The 22,524-nt window shown below is 30.8% G+C and overlaps 2 protein-coding genes across 2 annotated transcripts; one reads left to right on the top strand and one right to left on the bottom strand.

The window, feature by feature from the left end:
* Positions 1-106: 106 nt before the first annotated feature.
* On the top strand, positions 107-4,460 carry LOC21390941 (porphobilinogen deaminase, chloroplastic). Its single transcript, XM_010114233.2, has 5 exons — positions 107-476; positions 1,183-1,588; positions 2,685-2,891; positions 3,853-4,030; positions 4,147-4,460. Exons 1-5 carry the CDS (start codon positions 238-240, stop codon positions 4,257-4,259), a joined length of 1,143 nt encoding a protein of 380 aa, XP_010112535.1. The 5' UTR covers positions 107-237; the 3' UTR covers positions 4,260-4,460.
* Positions 4,461-4,614: 154 nt separating this feature from the next.
* Positions 4,615-13,857, bottom strand: LOC21390940 (serine carboxypeptidase-like 34). Its single transcript, XM_010114232.2, has 10 exons — positions 13,503-13,857; positions 10,069-10,179; positions 9,818-9,913; positions 9,598-9,690; positions 7,519-7,607; positions 6,572-6,877; positions 5,738-5,880; positions 5,554-5,646; positions 5,221-5,326; positions 4,615-4,916 (listed from the first exon to the last, which is right to left on the bottom strand). The coding sequence occupies exons 1-10, from the start codon at positions 13,789-13,791 to the stop codon at positions 4,767-4,769; spliced, it is 1,476 nt and encodes a 491-aa protein (XP_010112534.1). The 5' UTR covers positions 13,792-13,857; the 3' UTR covers positions 4,615-4,766.
* Positions 13,858-22,524: the final 8,667 nt, after the last annotated feature.

Here is a 22,524-nt window from a genome sequence, read left to right as displayed (position 1 = left end):
CTAAAACAAAAGCCCAAGCCCAATTTGAAGAGTCTGTACCAAAGACGAACTGTAGGATAAGAACCGTATTGGATAGGCGCCATACCCTGCAATGCAATCCTATCTATCCAACAAACGCACTTCAACTTTGGTTCGTTTAAGGCAGATTTCCTTCGAAGCCAAACTATCCCCATCTTCATCTCTCTCTCTCTCTCTCCCTCTCTCTCTCTATACCAAATAAAAGAGGAGAGTGTCAAAATGGATGTCTTTCTTTCTTCTACGATGCTCACAAACCAGGGCTGTGTAATGGCACGGCCGTGTTTTCCGGTCAGCTTTTCCAGTTCTGGGTCGGTCTCAGTTCTCGGCTTCTCTCTGCCAAGCCTCAAAACGACATCTCGCAGAAAACATGGAATTGGAGTCACGAGAGCCTCAGTCGCAGTTGAACAGCAGACCCAGAAGAGTAGAGTTGCTCTACTCAGAATTGGCACTAGAGGAAGGTGCATTTTTTATTTTTTGATTTTATTTTACTCTCAATTATTTAGTTCGTTTGACATGGTTGTGTTCAAATCGAAATGGGATTTCCTCATTTTTGCCGAAATTACTCTTTTCATGAAATTGTTGTCACTTGTCGAGTTAAAAGGGTTTATCCGAAGAAGTTAATGGCTTAATGGCTTACTCTTTTAGCTTCTTATAAACTGTCCTTTTGCGTTTTTTGTGTTTATGGAATTTAACTTCTAGTTAATCTATACATTTGAAGTTCATTTTTCTTTTCGATCTCGTTGTTTTGTGTAAGATTCATTATTGATCAAATGAGTTGGGTTTTGTTTAGTTTACTTGGTATTTTTCCATTGTTTCTTTTTTTTTTTTCCCCTTAAACAAATGAGCATTTATCTATATAGAGGTAGTTAATTTCTATAGATTTTGTAATTCTAATTACTTGCACGTAAAGTTTATTGCATCAAACTGATATCTTTGTAGTTCATTGCACTTTTTTCTGCTAAGAGTGAAGACCCTTTGGAGTTTTCTTGGTAGAAATAAAATGTAATTGAAACAGGTTGTAGAACCTTTTCTGTGTACTGATAGTTGAACCATTGGATTAAATATTGCTTGTGATGTTATCCTTTATATAAGTTTATTCCAGAATATTCGTCCATGATTTTATTTTGTGGCAAATTACTAATATATTTTCTAAATATAGGATAGCCCACTAGCACTTGCCCAAGCTCACGAGACTAGAGATAAATTGAAGGCATCACATCCAGAACTTGCTGAAGAGGGAGCTATTGAGATAGTGATAATAAAAACGACGGGTGATAAAATACTTAGTCAGCCCCTCGCGGACATAGGCGGGAAAGGGTTATTTACTAAAGAAATAGACGAGGCGCTTATAAATAGCGACATAGATATTGCTGTCCATTCAATGAAAGATGTCCCGACCTACTTGCCAGAAAAGACTATTCTACCATGTAACCTTCCGCGCGAGGATGTTCGTGATGCATTTATATCCTTAAGCGCAGCTTCACTGGCTGAGCTCCCAGCTGGGAGCATTGTCGGTACTGCTTCACTTAGAAGGAAGTCACAGATACTCTATAGATATCCATCACTCAAGGTAAGATACTATATTGCGAAACATGCTACATAAACACGCTCAGACATTGCTATTATGGATACTTGCACAGTTCAAGTGTAGTGACAGTTGAATTCATTTAATATTTACTTCAAAACTAAAAAATTGGAGCCCTGAATTTTAGAAGTTGGAGTCGTTGAAATTGAAACAGCTTTCGATCGTGACAAGAAAATAGCTAGCTGATAGTGATATTTGTGATATAGTGTTAATGGTATATATTTTTCTTTCTTTCTGGCGCCCCCCTCACATATTTATTATTTATTATTTTTTTATTTTTTATATTTTCCCTCCCTTTGTGTATGGATATTCATAAATAGTTGCAAATCATATTCAAAAAGGTCCAAGTTGACACTTTGATGTCTTTGCAGCTTGATCGGTTCAAGATTCATTTTTTCTTTTAACACTTTCAATTAGGTAAAAGAGAGAGGCTCTTATGCTAGAATTGAGAAATTTATGGCTTGAATCGCTTGTGTTATGTTATTTATTACCTGTGTCTACTACTTAGGCAAAATACCGTAACTCATTATAACCAAGAAACTGAAAGAAATGAAAGAAAGGGGGGAAAATGAGGAAGAAACAAAATGTAGAAAAAACTTCAGAAACGAATGGGATTAACCATGGACAAGAGGGAGATTTTTTCAAACTTTTTATAGAACAGACATTGCCGTCTATATTTGCACTTGATTTAATGGTGGACGTAGGTTTTGATGTGGATGATGAGCTTAAGCTATCCGTGATTCTCAAGTTCACGTTGGCATTAATGAGATTGATTTAGTATGTAAATTCCTTGTAGAATTTTATATTTTGGTTTTGTTTCAATCCAAATTTATATTTGACTATTTGATGGCATGTGATGGATTTCAGACAGTGGACACTAAGTCCATGAAAACGTGCTCTGTTTTGATATTTCTCAACAGGATTATTTATTTATTGTTACTGTTTGTGGAGATTGTTGCTTAACATCTTTTTTCTAGATTCATAATAAATGGCATCAGAAGCACGTCTAATGTTTCTTTTTTTGAAAATGGTGATGTCTTCTGTTCTGTCTTGTTTATGCTTTTGTTGATCTCATTTTCAGGTAGAAGACAATTTTCGGGGCAACGTCCAGACACGGTTGAGAAAACTTAATGAGGGGGTAGTCCAAGCTACCTTATTGGCATTGGCTGGACTCAAACGTTTAAATATGACAGAGAATGTGACTTGTATTCTCTCAATAGATGAAATGCTTCCAGCTGTTGCACAAGGAGCCATTGGAATTGCCTGTCGGAGTGATGACGACAAAATGGTGGGTCTTTAAATTCTTCCATATGAATTATTATGCCTTTTCATGATCCAGATACTTCTATAAGTTAGTAATTTATGATCTCTTCATGCATAATCATTACTAATGATGGGAGACACATTTTATGTCCTCCTATCAGTTATCATTTGAGAAGCTAAGGATATTAAAGTCTAAAAAGATGTTTCTTTGAACTAATTGTTCTTCCATATGATAGTTGAAAACATCTCTCAAACACTCTTCATATGAACCATTAGTTTTTTGTTTCTTGTTGAGACCTGCAATTTTGGTTTAGGATACAAGAGATTCTGCATGCAAGGCCTTGCTAGTATGAATATGCATACGATGCTGGCGTTAGCAGAAAGATATTTGGCGGAGGGCATTCCATATTTGTTGAACTGATGCCCTCAGGTTATGCTTTTTTAGTTCTCTGTAGAATTGGTAAAACAGCAGGAAAACGATGGAGACCAGCCACTTTTCTGAAGAGGATCTTTGAAATTAAAATGCATTATTGGACATCCTATGCACCTTTGATATTTCAGCGAATGACTTGGTTGTCCCTCTCTGGCTTGCACATATTGGGTTAGATCATATGTTAAAATCTACAATTCAGTTTTGTCTTGTATACAAATTTAGGGAAAAACATATAGTTTCCTTTGATAACATTCAGCGTCCAATAAAAATGGCCGTTTTCTGATGTGCGTGACTTGATTTAGTCATGCAATGTCCCGATATATGGTTGATAAATTTGAAGCAGTCCATAGAATGGAAAATATCCTTATGTGTGAAGAGTTTTGGATAATTGGAATGTTCCTCAGCATTCTTCCGGTGGGATGTTTATCTTGTCAGGCTCAACAAAAGGATTTTAATGTCTTACTCGAGCATAATATTGTCTGCAAAAGCTCATTTTTCACCTATATGCCGTTACAGTCCTCTTCTTCAATGATTCGCCGGTTTTTGCTTGCAGGCTAGTTACATAGCATCATTGAATCACGAGGAAACGAGATTAGCAATAGCATGTGAGAGAGCCTTTCTCACGAAATTAGATGGATCTTGCCGCACTCCTATAGCTGGATATGCCAGCAAAGATGAGGATGGAAACTGCATATTCAAAGGGTTGGTGGCTTCTCCTGATGGAACCCGAGGTACGAAAATCTTGTTGCGAAGAAAGAAATCCTATTTATTCGTCGTGAAATATTTCTGTAATCTGCTTTTTCTTATTTCCCTTCTAAACTAACTAGTTTTTCTTCTCTTTATCTAGTGCTTGAGACATCCAGAAAAGGGCCATATGCCTTTGAGGATATGATGAAGATGGGAAAGGACGCAGGTGAGGAGCTCCTTTCAAGGGCAGGTCCCGGCTTTTTTGACAGTTGAGTAACTGACTCGTAGATGTTAGGCTCCCGCGATTTTAGATTATTTTCACCAATTGTTTGTATCAATCTCTTGAGGTATTTCTTGTAACATTAAGAAGGTTCATTGTGTGATTAGTCATTAATCTAGATGGAAATTCGATTGCGAAAAATAGGTTAAGCTGTTGTATTCTGAGTTGTACTAATTAGATGAAAATTTTTGTTACATGGACCCATCTCTCTTATATGTATGCTTTTATCATTGAAATTTGTGATCTTCACCAATCTCTTAATCAGAATCTGGATTATATCTTTATAATGGATATTATAGTCAGGAATCAGGATAACCTTCAATTGATTGGGTTAACAATTATATGTGGTTGGTTTTAAATCAATGTGTCAAAGGTTTTAGATCTACAATTGGAATGATTTTGGAAAAAGGAAAATACTTTAGTTTCATTTAATTCTGTTGAAGAATCGTTTAATTCATCTATTTATTTGCACCCAACCAAAAAAAAAAAAAAAAAAGACTTTAAAATGGTTTAGCTGGCAAATTCTTATTGGCCAAAAAGTGCTCAATCAGCAGAAGAGCCTGCCTTGGGGCAAATTGGGGAACTTCATGACCTGCTCCTCTTATGGTCACAAAAACTAACCCCTTGTATTCAACCGTCCAACCTCCAACCTATTGAATATAAACCAAAAAAAAAAAAAAATACAAATTTTTAAGTTGTTAAAAAAGGTTGAAATAATAAATATGAAAACAAATTAAATAGTAAGTAAAAAAAATGAAATATTATAGACCAAAGTCTCGTTTAATTTACTAATTCGAGTTTTCAATTTCAGTTTTGCTACAGTTAAAAGCTTTTAAAAAAAAAATCACGTCTTAATTTTTTCTGTTACAGTTAAAATCTCACATAAAGTCACATCTCAGCTCGAATTAAAAACTCATATTAGCGAACTGAACGAGACCCAAGTCATTATCATACCTCTTCATTGTTGTACCAAGGAGTCCAGTCTTGAGTTATTTCTAATCCAAGCTTTTTCAATGTGTATCTAGTAGCCGTAACTGGAATTCTCCCATCAGTATCTCCGCTGTTAAAAAACATGTATAACATATTTTAGACTAATTGGCAAACATATTTTAGTTATTTTGTTACGCACCGCGAGGTTTATATTTACTGTTTATTAGTATTCTGTCCCCTGAATTATTTTATTAGACACTAAAATCCTTTATTAGCACTTTTTCTCTCTTTAAAAGTTGATCAAACAAGGATTTTTTTTTTTTTTTTAATTTAAACGACAAACAACCGACTACGTACCTGTAAACCCAAACGCGGAGTCCTCCGGTTACAAGCTTTCTAATTATGGGAAGAACGGATGCCGGTGCATCTTTCCAGAAGGAAATATTTTCACTACAAAAAAGGGAACCCCAGTTAATAATATTGATGATCATGATTCATGTATTAAACTCAAATCGGCAAACTGAACAGGACCTTTATATACCTGCAATGAGTCCATGGATAGGGAATTTTGGTGACATTGGCATGCAATGCAGCTTGGACATCAGGCCTATTTAAATAGACCGCCGTGTATTCTGATGCACATGGGTCGTATCCTGCTGATCTTTTGTGCCATCCTTGCTGTTGCTGATAATATTATGATCAATTTTCATGATCAGTCATTTTCTTAAGGGACACGTATATATTCTCTATAAAACATTACAAAATTACCAACTACAATCTGTAGTAGTAGTTACAAGTTTAAGTACTTACGACTGTGTATATATATATATATATATATATATATCTGATTACGACTAAATTCATGGAGTGATAATCACCAATATTTTTGACAAATAAATTGCTAAAGTAACTCACTCTTACCAAGCTATAATGATATTGCTAGCTATAGTCACCAGTTGTGTCCAACACAAGTATTTTAGGTAAAATACAACACTAGCATGAACATTGCATGTAACATGCATCATTGGACAATTTAGACTTCCTTTCGAAAACAGTAGTGCCAGAGACACCAGTAATTCTAATCCCGATTTTGATACTAATTTGCGTGTCGGTGAATTGTTATTTTATTGATAAATGCATAATTTAATTAACACGATAATCTATTAAATACTTAAATAACATGTTACATGTGGGTTGTTATAAAAAAGATTGAGATTAGAATTTTTTTTTTTTTTTTTTTTTTTTTTTTTTTTTTTTTTTTTGAAAGAGCGGCGTCATAATGATATTTTGGTTATCTGGACAATCATCAAAATTTAGAAGCAATAATAAGCATTAATTCAATTTTCCTATTTAATGTACATGAGAATGAACTTACATATTTGTGAAACAAATTCTTTGGAGTGCCAAAGCGTTGGAAAACTGGGCGTTGCTGCTGCCTTGTGACGGTGCTATTTCCATTGATGATACACGTGGGAGTATACAAGCTATACATGTCAATGATCTTGTACACATCAAAGTATTGGTTCATCAGAATATCACAATCATTTGGTGGATTTGGATCACTGAAATTGCATTTGCTCTTAATTCCCTCATATAAAGTGTCGGAAATCACTGCATGATCCCACGCATAATCAATCATTCCTTTCTGATCTGTTTCGTCGTCTAATAATGCGTTTCCTATCTGCAGTGATATCGTGTATATATTTTATATATATAATGATTAGTGAGTAAAACTTTGAGCAACAGTTGATGACGATGTTATTTTAAGAGATGTTTAGTTCATGGATTAGAATTATGAGATTATAATAATTTTCGATTTACGTGTATTTTTTGTGAGAGAAAATACTGTAGTGAATCATAAATTATGATTTGAATCGGGGTACGAATCTCCCAACCAAACAACTCTAGTCTCATTTGCTTCGCGAATTCGAGTTTTCAATTTTAGCTGAGATGTGATATTTTTTGAGAGCTTTTAACTGTAACAGAAAAAATTAGATGTGACATTTCTGAGAGCTTTTAACTGCAGCAGAAAAAATTAGACGTGACATTTTCTGAGAGTTTTTTAACTGTAGAAACCTAAAATTGAAAACTCGAATCGGTGAAATGAACGAGGCATTTTAACTCTTCCATAGTTAGAAGCTAAAACCTTTTTTTAATCTATTTCTTAATATTTTTGGTGCTATTGTAGTGATGATACAAGATGGTAATTATGTGTGACATGAAATGATGTATATTGATAAAATTATTAGAGAAGAAGGATAAATTTTTTTTAAATGTTGTTAAAGTATAGTGGTACAAAATGAATAATGAAGTAAATATTACCATGAAGCCCTTGAGGTTTATGTAATTTCTCTTTTGCGCACGCTTGTTTTTGTCAAAAATGACCTCGGAAAGTTGTGGAACATAATGCCCTGAGAAAGTCATGTGCAAATTGAAATCAGCTTATTTTAAACACCGGAAGGGGTGAAAAATGAGAAACTGAGGCCAGTGACGAAGCCAGGAATTTTAGTCAGAGGACTAATACATAAGTAAATTGTAATTCATTCACTATTTTGTCGTTAGATTTTTTTTTATCAGCAAGATAAAAGTGGAAAACTTATAAAGGTAAATTTAACAAATCCCAATAATACTGATACTTAGGCTCCGTTCATTTCACCGATTCAAGTTTAGAATTCGAGTTTTGTTACAATAAAAAGCTCTTGCAAACAGTCACATCTAACTTTTTTACTACAGTAAAAAGATCTCACATAAAATTACATCTTAACTCGAATTAAAAATTCGAATCAGCGAACTAAACGGGCTCTTAATCTCTATTCTATTGTACAATTGATTGTTAACAATATTCATTCTAGATATATGCACTATCAAACATAGCAATTATAACAAGTATAATCATAAATAGAATGACAAACGAAAATAAAAAAAAAATGTTATAGACATATCACTAATTGATTACTTTGTTAATATCTATATTTTTTATATATAAAAATATTATGATGCAAATTATTGTATACTCTTTGTTAATTTCTCCCTAACAAATTATTGTATACTCTTTAAAAAAAAAAAAAGAGGATATATGCATCAAAGGAAAAAAAAAAAAAAGAACTAAAAAATGAGAGAAAAATCAAATAGAATTACTTTAACAAACTATCAAAGCTATTATTGAGGAGAGAAGATCTTGTTAAGTAATTAGATATGTTATTTAGCTCAAGTTAATATTTGCAATCTTGAGGGAAATGGAATGAAATATTTAGGCCATGTTTGGAATTGATTCCGTTTTTATTTTTCATGTTTTTTGAGAAAGAAAAAATGAAAATGTTTGCAAAACGGCATTTGGTGCAATAAAAATAAAAAACGGAAATGAAAATGATTTTTTGGTAGTGTAAAATGAGAGAGAAATGAAAAATAACTTTTAGTCATTTTTCATTTTTTGTTTTCGTTTTCTCATCTCTCGAGCACAGAAAGAGAAAGAGAGACATTAATGAGTTTTTTGACACTAAAAATAATTTCTTGACAAAATTACTAAACGCAGTTTCAAAAATGATTTATGTCTGAGATTGAAAACGTTTTCATTTTCATTTTCATACAAAAAAATAAAATCATTTTAAATCAAATTCTAAATGCTCCCTTAGTTTTTTTAAGGGGTCCTATATGTGAATTTGATATAAACAAGTGTACATAATTGCAAATAGAAAAAAGCTGAAGTCCCCCTGGGCCTTATATAGCTTCGTCTCTGACCGAGGCGCACTACATAGTAATTATGTTATAACTCTATTTTCATGACTTCAGTCTATCATATATCATGCTTATATGATAGTTGATCATATTATAAAAACACAACACTTTTCAGTGGTTGCACACATAGTCTAAAGGTAAAATCACATTTAATTGTATTAAAGGGTGAAACATTAAACGAAACATTATAACCGTGTTTAGAATTGATCCCGTTTTTTCACATTTTTTGAGGAAGAAAAAATAAAAACGTTTTTAAAACGACGTGTGGTGCAATAAAAACAAAAAACAGAAATGAAAATGATTTTTTGATTTAGTGTAAAATGATATAGAAATGAAAAATTACTTTTAGTCGTTTTTCATTTTTTATTTTCGTTTTCTCCTCTCTCGAGCATAGAGAGAAAGAAAGACATTAATGGATTTTTTTATACTGAAAATAATCTCTTGATAAAACTATCAAATGCATTTTTAAAAATAATTTCTGTCTGAGATTGAAAACGTTTTCATTTTTATTTTCATACAAAAAATAAAATTATTTTGAAACGAGTTTCAAACCCACCTTATAAACTGCAATCATCATCACCATCACCATCATCACCATCATCATGACATCATGACATCATCATCATCATATTATTATTATTATTATTATTATTTGTTCTGATGTACCTGCGTAGCTTTCTCCAGCGATGTAGAAGTCATGAGATTTATACTGTGGGAATCTTCTAAACCAATTGATTAGAAAAATGTAGGAGTCCTGGGCTATAATATAACCAAAAAAAAAAAATGTTGTGCGCATGAGATAATTTAATAGAACATACTAAAAAAAATACATATAAAAATAATGGGGTAGGATTGGGATCACATTCAAATTTAGCAGCCAAATTACCAGTAATTGTATCGCCAAGATTCGTAATGTCACTGCTGGTATTGGTATAAGAAAACCCAACTCCAACAGGCGATTCCAGAAACAATAAATTAGCAGCTGTAAAAAAAAAAAAATAAATAAATAAAAAAATAAAAAAATTACCTACTACGGTTTTTGAAAAAGTGAGATGGAACAATTTGAATTAAAAAAAAAATAAAGAAATTAATGTAGAGGATATGTTTGAAAGGAAATTGTTTCATATATATATATACCATTGTTCCATGTATAAGGATTGAACTTTAGCTTAGGTTTGCCGCCATTTTGAGGAAAGAAAGGACCTAGTTCTTCTGCTGCTCCAAATCCAATTGATGAACAACCTGGGCCTGAAATTTACAATTTTAGAGATTAATTTGAGACAATTCATATCAGTGTGTGTGTGTGTATATATATATATATATATATATGTCATTCACAAGGTATTTTTTATTTGTATAACTATAGGAAATTGTAGGGTGGATGATTCAAACATTTCCGCGCAATAATTTGTTTGGTTGGAGGGAAAGACACATGATTATCTCTATTATGGGCACACAAGGACATCACGTTTTTCACCTAATTTATATGACTAAATGGACGTTTGGTTCACGAATTCAGAATTATGATTCAGAATCATTCCCGGTTTACGTGTGTTTTTTATGAGAAAAAATATTATAGTGAGCTACGAACCATAATTTGAACCATGATACGAATTCTCATACCAAATATCACCTAATTTTATGAGATTTAAGTTATCACGCGATAAACATGTGATTATATTCACTAAATTTTAAAAGTTATGATCAAAATTTTAAAAAAAAGAAAAGAGAGAGAGAGAGAGATTAATATGAAATAGAAAACAACAGATTTAAGGTCCAAATCATCAAAATAAACAAATAATTTAGAGACTAGCTAACATTAGCAAAAATCCAATTCTAGTTATTTTATTAGCTGAAACCCTTCTAATTAATTAACTTTTCTGGTGGGCAATCATATTCTTATTCACCTTTTGTTATTCTCCTGAAATATATACATATTATAATGTATAATTGACCTTGTTTATCATCTTCTTCTCACATTCTGATGTATGTCTCCTAATTGTTCTCTCTAATAACAACGATTTTGTTTAAGAAAAATACTAGTTTATAATACTGCAATAATTTTTTAACGCATTAGAATTGACATTTTATAATAGTGTCAAATTATTTTTTGATGTCAAATTCTGTATCGCGTGGTTTATGGGACTGCATATGTAATCATTGAAAAAGTGTTGGTGATCTTTAAATTCAACAAACTAGCTAGCGGAACCCTTTTCTCCACATTCTGTCCTATTCCTTTTCAAGAATCTTTAGAGTGAGTTTTTGACATTTTACATCATCACAGCTGTTTTTTTCTTTTACTTTTGCTACATAGAAAAATTCAAGTTAGTTTGGCCCCGTTAATTTTACTGATTCGAGTTTTCATTTCTAAGTTTTTATAGTAAAAAGTTATCAAAAAATATCACATCTAACTTTTTCTACTACAATAAAAAACTCTCAGAAAATGTCACATCTCAATTCGAATTAAAAAATCAAATCCGCAAAGTGAACGAGGTCTTTATGACTGTCGTTTTTAATATGATTATGATTAATAGTAAAAGCAAGAGATGTTCATAATATTATTCATATTAAAAATGATAATTATTTATTGATGCGTCTTTTAATATTATTCATATAATTATTCATGAAGATGTGCATAATGACAGATTTAAGTACAGTTCAGTAGGGGTGAAACTTTTTTGAAAAAAATATTACCTTTACAAATTTTAAAATTTTACATTTAAATCTCTACTAAAATAATATATGCCCCCACTAAAATAAATATATTTTCTTATATGCCTCCACTAAGATAAATATATTTTCTTATATGCCCCACACTAATTCACTTTACTCTTTTGGTTTTTAAATTTTTAGTGTACACCCCACTAAAGTAAAAGACTGACTCTGTCATTAAATGTGCATGACAATCGTTTATTATAATATATTTAAAAACGATCTCTGTTTTTTAAAATAATAACTATTACAACTCAATAAAAAAAAATTACGTTAATCTATTGATTAAGATGGAGAAAATCTTCTCCACAAAAATGTTGGTAGTTCAAAAAAAAAAAAAAAAAAAAAAAGGGCCATATACTAATATTGCTGAAAAAATATCGCACGTGTTGTGAAAATATTTATTGGATTAAATCATGGTGAGGTTCAGTACAAACAAGTGGACAAGTAATCAATAACTACGTACGTTTGCAGTGTCGTGCCTAAAAGGGATGATATATATGCTTGGTCTGCTGCTTTTATTATCCAGAGAAATAACACACCAACAATGCTCTCCATTAAAGAAAGCAAGATTTTTTCTACGAATTTTTCACTCGTGATATATATATCTCATTTATTTTACTGATTTAAATTTAAAATTTAAATTTTATTACAATAAAAAACTCTAAAAAATAGTCACATTTAAATTTTTTACTGCAGTAAAAAGCTTTCACATAAAATCACATCTCAATTTGAATTAAAAACTCAAATCAGCGAACAAAACGGACCACGTAATAAATTAAGAGAGAAGAATTCTAAAAGAAAAGACAAGAGGACATTTGAGTTTCAAAATTTCTATGAGCTGTCTGATCTCTTTAATTCTATAGGAAGGGTAGAGAATAAAAATGGCGATACCAAAACGTAAGAATGATCCTTTCCCTTAAAAGGAAAAAAAAAAAAAGTAAAAACAATCAATACTAATTTGCATAATGAGTGTGTGTATTTATATATGATTAAAATATCCTTGAAATTATAATTAAAATTATAATAATGCTAATCCAACCATACGTTGATCCTTCGTACAAAAAAAAAAAAAAAAAAAAAAAAAAAAAAAAAACTATGATCCTGATAAGGTCGTTGACTATTTGGACCTTATATTATATGATAAGGCAGCTACAACCACATATTGATTGTAAATATCCATATCTTATTTTTGAAGGAACGGCTTCCGGGTCTTAAGATATGTAAAGATTTTTCGCACATAATCTTGTTATACGAATAACTTCATTGACTAATTAACTCGGACTTGTTAGTGATCAATTGACTGACCATTTCTTTCATATTTTTGTTAGTGTTTTTTAATTTTTATGATGACCATTCATAATTATACGTCAATTATATATTGGACAGAAAAATGGTGACCATTTTCTCATAAATTATACGTCAATCATTTAACATAATTAATTAAAGGAGGAGTATCTTTTAGTATTATTATTATTATTATTATTATTATTATAGTATTAGTTATTTTTTTTGTGTAAAAATAAAAACGAAACGACATTTGTTTAGTAAATATTTTGAAAACAAAAATAAAAATGAAAACAATGAGAATAATTTTTGTAAATGAATTAAAAAATAGTTAAAAGTTGTTTTCACTTTTTTATTTTTATTTTTGAGTACTTATCAACAAATTAATATATAATCAAGTGCTCAGCGATAAAAAATTATGACCCTTCAGTGTTCTTTTTTTTTTTTTTTTTGGCTGACCCTGCAGTTTTTACTATAGCAGCCTTTGGTGAGAAGGAACAACTAACAAAAATAACGAGGTTACTATTAATCAAGTTAAATTATTAGAGAGTGTTGAAAGTAAGTATTCGTACCTCCATTAAGCCATAAGACGAGAGGTTTGTCTTGAGGTTTATCTACGGCTTCAAAGAACCAATAAAAAAAAGCTCTTCCGTGAGTTTCATTGACTGTGACATAGCCTGCAAAATGCTTGAATTTCACCGAAGAAGGCTGCCCCGGCAGCCCAACAACTCTGTCTGCTTCTTGCTCAGCTTGGATTTCATGGCCGATCAGTTTATAATCACTTATTGCTTGTCCTCTCACTAAGAAGCTCATAGTTATTATAACCAAAAGACTTGGAAGAAGATCATAATTCAAAGCCATTGGGAATTGAACCGAGAACTACTCTCTCTCTCTCTCTCTCTCCTCTTTCTCTCTCTAGAAGAGAGAATAGACAAGTGATGTATATATATATATTGAATACATGATGTACGTGCGGCTTTTATACGGTGAAAGTTCCAAAGTCGACAGATAAGAATTATGTGTGGTTTTGCTGTTAACTCATTCCGTTGGAAGTATGTACATAGATCCATGCGATTGGTTGATTAAAATATGTGTGTATTGCGCAACTGTTTGCTTCCAGAAGAGTCAAAGGTCATTAATCACTTGAAAAGGGGATTTTTTCGGTGTTTATTAGGGTCATATGTTTGGTAGCTTATATTGTAGGGTTTTCATCACAATTTCGCCTCGTTTATTTTACCGATTTGAGTTTTTAATTTTAGATTTTTACAGTAAAAAGTTCTCAGAAAATGTCACATCTAACTTTTTCTGTTACAGTGAAAAGCTCTCAGAAAATGTCACATCTCAGCTCGAATTGAAAACTCGAATCCGTGAAGTGAATGAGGCCGTCTTTCTGAACTTATCGTGATTTAGTAAATTACTCTTTAAATTTTTAATTTTGATAATGAACCCCCTAAACTTATAAAAATGTTACAATATACCCTATTCTACTAAATTTGCTCAAATTTTTTTGTTAGATTTAAAGGATTAAAAGTTGAAAAATTGTAAGATTTATATCACATTTGAATCGGGATATTAAAATTTTTCATCGAACGTGCTTTTTCGACACTAATTTAACACAATTATTGTCAAAATGGGGCGCATTGCAACAACTTTACAAGTTGAGGAGGTAATTTGCCAAAATTAAAAATTCAAGAGGCAAATTGTTAAAACCATATAAGTTCAGGGGACAAATGTGTAAAATACCCTATATTGTATAAGGTGTATTGTATTATGTTATACTATCATAATACAATACGGTATTTAGTGTTATGATGTATTCTGTTTGGGGTAAGAATACAATTGTTTTTAAAAATTATAGGGTCAAAATATAATTTTTCAAAAAAATTTAGGGTCAAATTTTAATTTTAATAGATTTTGGGGTTAAAACATAATTTTTCAAAAAATGCAGGGTCAAAATGTAATTTTTACATTTCTCCCCACAATTTCTAAACAATTATAGGTTTCAGTATGACCCTATGTCGGACTGAGTCCGACCCGCAATCGTGCCTAACCCTGACATAGATCATGGATTCGCTAAAAAAATAATACAATATAATACGCTAAAAATGAGACATATTTAATAATACGATATAGACCATATTAATTTTACTATCCGCATTAATTTATACAATACGATAATCACATTAAATATTGTGTTAATAAATTATTGTACAATACAATATTCAAATACAATCAAACAAACACACGCTAAGTGTCAATGTGAGTGACTAGTCATATGGAAAATCTAGCTAAGCTAAGAACTACCTAGAAAAAAAAAAAAAAAAAAAGAAGGAGAAAAGAGGTATGAAACTCGGAGGAATATTACTATCATATTCATTAGGTATAAAAAAAAAAAGAAGAAACAAAGCTTATAATTAAATTAACACTTAATAGCCTATTTGATTAATAGGTTTGTATATATATCTTCAATTTTTTTTTTAAGAAAAAGAACATACAAAAAGATTTAAATTATGATTTAAACAATATGTGCGAAACAAATGAGCTATAATTATTTGACATAGAAGTGTTGTAGGACATAAAGAAAAAAACCGTTTAGTTGAATTTCATATGGTCACTACAAATATTTTCACATTCCAAAACAAAATAAAAATTGGTCATGAAATGCCTTCTTTTTGGTGGCATAAACTTTCTGCAACCAAATTTTTTGGCCGCTAATTGGTCTCCATAATTTATCGTAGATAGAAAGCTCTCAAGTCGTAGAAAATAGGATTAACTTTGTACTTTTGGGATTCAAATTTAGATAAAAAAAAAAAACTATAATATTGATAAAACATTATCTACTTTGAGAGATTACACTTAATAATGCGACAAAATTTAATTGCGGAATGTCAAAATTCTTGTAGCCGGTTAATTTCACAACTAATTGTGAGGCAACAAGTAACTGAAAAAAATGACAAAATAACTTCACGAAGACTTTGAACAGTATAACAATTGTGTGAGCAACTACAGTAATCGCCTTTTGCTTTGTATATATGTTATAGATAAAATCCAATATTTAGAAATGTTCACTTAGGAGACGTTTGATTAATAGATTAGAATCATGAGATTAGAATTATTTTTTTATTTATGTGTATTTTTTGTGAGAGAAAATACTGTAACGAACCATGAACCATGATTCAAATCATGGTATGAATCCTCCAACCAAACGTCCCCTTAGGGTGTGTTTGGTAAGGGGATTCGTACCCTGATTCGAATCATGATTCATGGTTCGCTACAGTATTTTCTCTCATAAAAAATACACGTAAATCGAAAATAGTTTTAATCCTATGATTCTAATCGATGAACCAAACATCTCCTTACTTTAGGTGGATATATTTTTTTTAACTTTTTCTTTTCAAAAGGAAATCCAATAGATGAAAACAGGGGAGGAAATCCTAAACCGTATTTTTCTTTGGTGATTCATCAATAGTGATCACCTATGGTGAGTTCAATTTGGTCACTACTTTGCTGAATATACACAAAAAGACAACATTACGCAAAATAATAATAATAATAATGAAATTCTTGCTTGGCCTCATTTTTTCGCTGATTCAATTTTAAAATTCGAGTTTTATTACAGTAAAAAGTTTTCAGAATCAGTCAAATTTATTTTTTTTATTACAGTAAAAAATTCTCACATAACATCACATCTAAACTTAAATTAAAAATTCAAATCAGCGAACCGAACCGCCTTAAGAATCTCGTGATAACTCTTTACAATCCCTAATACTCAACCTTACGAGTTTCATGATCTACCCACTATGGCTGACGTAATTAATATTAAAGTCCGAATTAAGTTAATTATAAAAGTGAACCATGCATGCACTTTTTGGGGCAGGTCCAGTCAATTGCTTTGAGACGAAACCATTATCCCCCATGCTAATTATTACCCTTTTTTTTTAATAATAAATTTTCGTCAATTGCTTTCAGATGAAACCTTTGAAATATCCGCAAGGGCGGCAACTAAAATAATAATGACTTGCCATTTCTCTAGAATTTCTTAAATATTTCTTTAAAAATGTACGAGTCATTAGTAGGAAGAGATAATTATTTCTTAAAAATGTACGAGTCATTAGTAGAAAGAGATAAATATTTTTTAAAAATGTATCAATTAAAATTTTTATTTTTTATTTTTAATTAATATTTATTTTAATCAAATAATTATATTAACAAAAAGTATTAATCAATAATAAGTGATATAAATTTATACTCATATACTTTTAAAGGTAAATTAGGCAATTTTCCCTAATTCCCTCATCTCATGCAGGTTGTCTATTCCTAATTTTGCCGTAATAGAAATATGTGTTAAAAGTTTGTAAGATTGAATTACGATATATATATATATATATATATATATGAGCAATTTGCATAAATGGTCCTCAAGCTTTTTAAAAAGTGACAGTTTATTTCTTTCCATCAAATTGCGTTAAATTTTTAACAGAACATGTCACGTGACCTATCACGTTACCTTCTTTTTTAATAAAATGACTTAAATAAGATGAGATTGTACATTTTTAAATAAGTTAGGGGTCGTTTTGTTAAAAAAAAGATTGAGGATCAAACTATCACCTTTTAAAAAGGTTGAGGACTATTTGTACAAAATACTCTATATATAGAATTTCAATTTTAACCTCCGAAGAATATTTACCATTTACCTCCAAATTTTCAACTGTGACACTAATGGTACAAAAGCTTTATAAACGTTGCGCTAACGGTTTATCCATGACAAAACCGTTAAAAATGAATGGAATGAGCATGTAAGACGCACGTGATATGACTGAAGTTGTTAAAACGTCATTGATAATGCCCTTTAGCCTGTGGAATTTAGCAATAAACTACGCATATTTTGTCCATTTTGTAACAGTCTTGTCATTGAGACCATTAATGCAAAACTTGTAAAGTTCGAATGGTATTAGTGTGACAGTTTAAAAGTTAGGGTACGAAGTGAGACAACGAGTAAAAATGAGAGTGAAAATTGAAATTAACTCCTGTATATTTATTTACACACATAACGAGTGACAATATCAAAATAAATCCTAGGATAGATTGAGGAAAAAAAAATGCCTCATTTATTTTACTAATTTGAGTTTTTAATTTCAATTTTGTTACAGTTAAAAGCACTCATAAAAAGTCACATCTAACTTTTCTGCTACAATGAAAAGCTCTCACATAAAATCACATATAAATTCGAATTAAAAACTTGAATTCATGAACTAAACGATGTCAAAGAAAAAAAAAAACTCCACTATAGCCCTTTATTCTGCAGAAAAGTCGAAGATGTTTCATACCAAAGTTGTTTCAAAGAAATAACGAGGCCGGTTATGTTTCATACAAAAGTAGTCTTTACTATTTAGGAGCTCAATTATCCATACAAGATTCTTATCCTAAAATTATTTAAACACACATCTTAATTACCTCTTGAAATCATTGCACCCAAAAGACATAATCATTAGAGCCCGTTTGGTTCATGGATCAGAACCATGAGATTAGAATCATTTTCGATTTACGTATGTTTTTTGTGAGAGAAAATACTGTAGAGAATCATGAACCATGATTCGAATCAGAAAACGAATTATCCTCCAACTAAACGGGCTCTAATATTATTGATTTTGATAGTAGCCCGAGTTTTATAGCTTGCACGTGTATTGCTTGGTGATGACTTTCAGTACTAGAGAACACATTAATTCTAGTCAAGCTATGACCTCTACGCATATACCATATGTGTTCTAGCCATGTGACATATTTCTAGATAGCTTGATCACTTGCATCAAAAAATCGCATTATAGTTAACTCTATTACTTGTAGCATAAAGTTTGATTTATCTATATTTAGCCACACAATAAGCAAACACTAATTGTTAAACCAAAGTAGACATTAAGCCACATAATAAGATCCAAGAGAAAATGCATACTTTGCTTATTAAATATATATGCAACTAAAGAAAGTAAAGGGTTAATTTCAAAATTCTTTCCTGTGTTTTATGGAAAATTTCTACATTGGTAAGGTGTAATCAGAAAATATACCGTTTATTTTATTTGATTGGTCAATCCTCAGTTTTAACTAAAGCCTTAACTAAATCATTTAAATCTAATCTAAACATATATAAAAGAATCAAAAAAAAGGTTGCTTCTCCTTTAGCCACTCTTTTATTTTATATCAACCTCTTCTTTTTACTCTTTTGTTTTTATTTCTTATTTTTAACTTTTTCTTATTTCTAATTTTTTTTATCTCTTTCTTTTAATCAAAATATTTCCTTTTAAATATATCCCCACTTAATTTTTTAGGTCAAAAACTTCTGAATAAATTTAATTCTTTTTCTATGTGATTTTTTTAAATACATTTTTTCCTTTGCTCTAAGTAATAGACTTAGCTTTTAAGGAGGTCACGTATTATAATAGAAGATTCAAATTTATAAAATTATTTTCCATATGTGTAGCACATGGCTCAATTAATTTATAAGAAAAACAAAAAAAAGATAAGAACAGAAAAGACAAGATAAACACTAAAAAATTCAAAAATTTGAAGAAACCCCCAAAACAAACAAAACCTGAGGATTTGCGATCTCTAACACTGGGGAGATCGCCAGCAAAATGAGCTTTTTTGTTTTTACTATTTCCTCATTTTCTTTGAGAACAATTTGGTCATGGACGTCTGAAAAGCATATTTTTTAATCTAACATTGATCATAAAGTACGTACTTTTTATTTGTAATGCTTATTTGGTCATATAGTACGTACATTTTTATTTGTAATGCTTATGATGATTATACATTTGTTAAGTAAATGTTATAAGGATCTAATACTATGATTATGCCATTTAGTCATGCATATGAAGTATATTCGTATGCAAAACATATACTTTCAAAAGATATAGCATGAATATACGGTTCACAATGAGTAAATAAAGCATGCCATATTATTTAATAAGATTATGTTGCCTATTATCAATAGGGGCAAAGTCTACAGTCCGGCACCGGTACTTGTACATTTCTTTAAAAAATATGTATATTTTTTCTTTAAAACGTGTATATTTTCTCTTAAAATATATATTTCTTTTTATCATAAAATATACAATATATACATATTTTAAGAAGAAATATACACATTTTAAAAAGAAATATACATGTTTTATAAAGAAATGAACAAGTGCCGCTTCAGTCCAGGTACCGGACTGTACTTTCATATGAAATAATTGGTCTATTAATGATGACCATTTTGAGTTATTACTATAACCAAAGGATTGACGAAATGGCAGAGATTTTGCTAACCCCTCACCTACATCTATGAAGACTAATAAATATATTCCGCGCTAGCTAATGGATATGTTGTTAATAAATTGAGAAAACAATTGTATGCATTTATTTTATCCAATAGAGAAATTCCAGTTCTTCATCAAGTCGGAGAGACCGGTTAAGAAATGTAATTATGTGACTATTAAAATCACTGATATAATGTGAAAGATCTGTTTTTTTTTTCTTTCATAGTATGGAACACTGGTGATTAATTAAATTCCGGATTAAACAACGTCATTTATTAAGAAGGAAAATAAAATGGAAACACAAAACACCAGAGGTTGGTATCGCAGTTCGGTTCGCAAATTTACATTTGCGAGGCCACACCCAGACAATGAACAATCCACTAAGTTCTAAAGAATTAGAGACACCAATCAGACTTATATACTCAAAGACTCCCTCCTTGACACACTCAAAGAATATTTTTTTGTTATTAAGCACTTTTGTAAATGGTGATAGTTTTGCTAAAAACAGCCAAATGAGGAGATTATTAGGTATTTTGTTAGTTTGGTTGTTTTTTGAACGTGTCCGTAAAAATTCAAAAATAGGGTCTACGGAGATTGGATATAATTATGGAAGAAAATTCAGATTTGATCCAATGATTTGAAGGAGATTCTCGTGGGAGCATTGGAAGCCTTATTTTAAGGCTTTGTTTTCAGCTCATTGTGTACGGACTAAACAGAGAACACCAGAGGTTGGTATCGCAGTTTGGTTCGTAAATTTACATCTGCGGGGTCACGTCCAGACAGTAAACAATCCACCAAGTTCTAAAGAATTACATATGCGAATCAGACTTATTAAACTCAAAGACTCCCTCATTGACATTGTCGCTGCCGTGTCGAATCTCCTTAATGGCCTTATTTAGCGAGCACCACTCATCTTCAAACTGCACGGTGAAATTCTTTTAGTTGGCAGTGCGCTTTCTCTTGAAAGCTTCTAATCCTTATCTCAAAGGACAAACTCAAAGACACTCAAAGACTCACTAACATAGACTTTTTCTCTGTAAAAGCACACTTCGTATTGGACATCCTTAAATTGCTTTAAAACCTCAAAAACATAAAAGCTCAATATTCTCGCTTCCAAAGATGCAATATATATAACAACAATCGGAATGCCTTTTTACGTGTAATCCAAGTGAAACAGCCTTATGATTATCTCCATATTTTTAACTTCAATTATAACCACTTTTCATGTTAATAATAATCTCCAATTCAAAATACTTTCCCTTTTAACTCTATGGTTCTCTCCAATACCAGTAAAACAACATATGTAAATATCTCCACTAATATCTGTCGAAAATCTCCTCATTTGAAATCAAATCCGATTCTCCTTTTTATTCAAACTGCCCATCGGATAATCTCACCATGACTTCACGTTATAAACCAACTCCATAATTATCTCCTTTAAACACGAATTAGATTCAAATTCATATCAAGATCTTCAAATATGCAGCACTTTGAGTTTCAAATTTTAAATGCCTTGGGTTGTTCTTTTGCATTTTTAAGTTAGGGTGATTTAAGTGATGATTTTGAATTCATATAAGATCGTTCACTTCGCTGATTCGAGTTTAGAATTCGAGTTGAGATGCAATTTTATGTGAGAGCTTTTTATTGTAGCAAAAAAGTTAGATGTGATTGTTTGTAAGAGCTTTTTACTGTAGCAAAACTCGAATTCTAAACTCGAATTAGTGAAGTGAACGGGCCAGTTTGAGTTATAACTTGAGTTTAAGTTGTAATTTGAGTTTGTGTTTGGATGTTCACATTTGAGTTATGATTTGAATTGAGAATCTATTTGAGTTTGTGTTAGGGCGGGTCAAAACTTAAATTTGTATTTAGATAATATTTTAATAAAAACTCAATGGTAATACAAAATTTTAATAGGGTATATGGGTGGGATTTTATTTGTCTTTTCATTGTGAATGCATAGAAAAAAAATCATCTCAATTAGAATTAAAACGAAAAAATTATGACATTTTTAAGAATAAAAAAAATATTATTCATTAACTTGAGTTCGAGTTTATGAACTTGAATTAAAGATGAAACTTGAACTCGAATTTAGCCTCAAATTCAAGTTTAAACTCAAATTTAAACTCAAATTTTATAAAAAAAATAAATATAAACTTAAATAAAATTATAATTCGAGTTCAAATTTTTTCTTAAATTTCGTTGTCTTCTATTACAGCCAGCTTTATTTGGATATTCTTTGACTAAGTCAAATCTCAAGATTTCCTTTCTTGCACCACGTGAAACCAAATCAATGATTTAA

The sequence above is a fragment of the Morus notabilis genome, unplaced genomic scaffold (assembly GCF_000414095.1).
Source record: "Morus notabilis unplaced genomic scaffold, ASM41409v2 Scaffold432, whole genome shotgun sequence".
NCBI lineage: Eukaryota > Viridiplantae > Streptophyta > Magnoliopsida > Rosales > Moraceae > Morus > Morus notabilis.
Note: the sequence above shows the minus strand (reverse complement) of the source record. Positions and strands in the feature narration are given on the sequence as shown.

Bases quoted from the DNA above. Each gene is read 5' to 3' on its own strand.
- LOC21390941 (XM_010114233.2), top strand. From the start codon at position 238: ATGGATGTCTTTCTTTCTTCTACGATGCTCACAAACCAGGGCTGTGTA. The intron at 1,589-2,684 runs GTAAGATACTAT...TCTCATTTTCAG, and splicing joins ATAGATATCCATCACTCAAG to GTAGAAGACAATTTTCGGGG. The intron at 2,892-3,852 runs GTGGGTCTTTAA...TTTTGCTTGCAG, and splicing joins GGAGTGATGACGACAAAATG to GCTAGTTACATAGCATCATT.
- LOC21390940 (XM_010114232.2), bottom strand. From the start codon at position 13,791: ATGGCTTTGAATTATGATCTTCTTCCAAGTCTTTTGGTTATAATAACT. The intron at 9,691-9,817 runs GTAATTTGGCTG...GTTATATTATAG, and splicing joins TCTTGGCGATACAATTACTG to CCCAGGACTCCTACATTTTT. The intron at 7,608-9,597 runs GTACATCAGAAC...TGACTTTCTCAG, and splicing joins CGCTGGAGAAAGCTACGCAG to GGCATTATGTTCCACAACTT.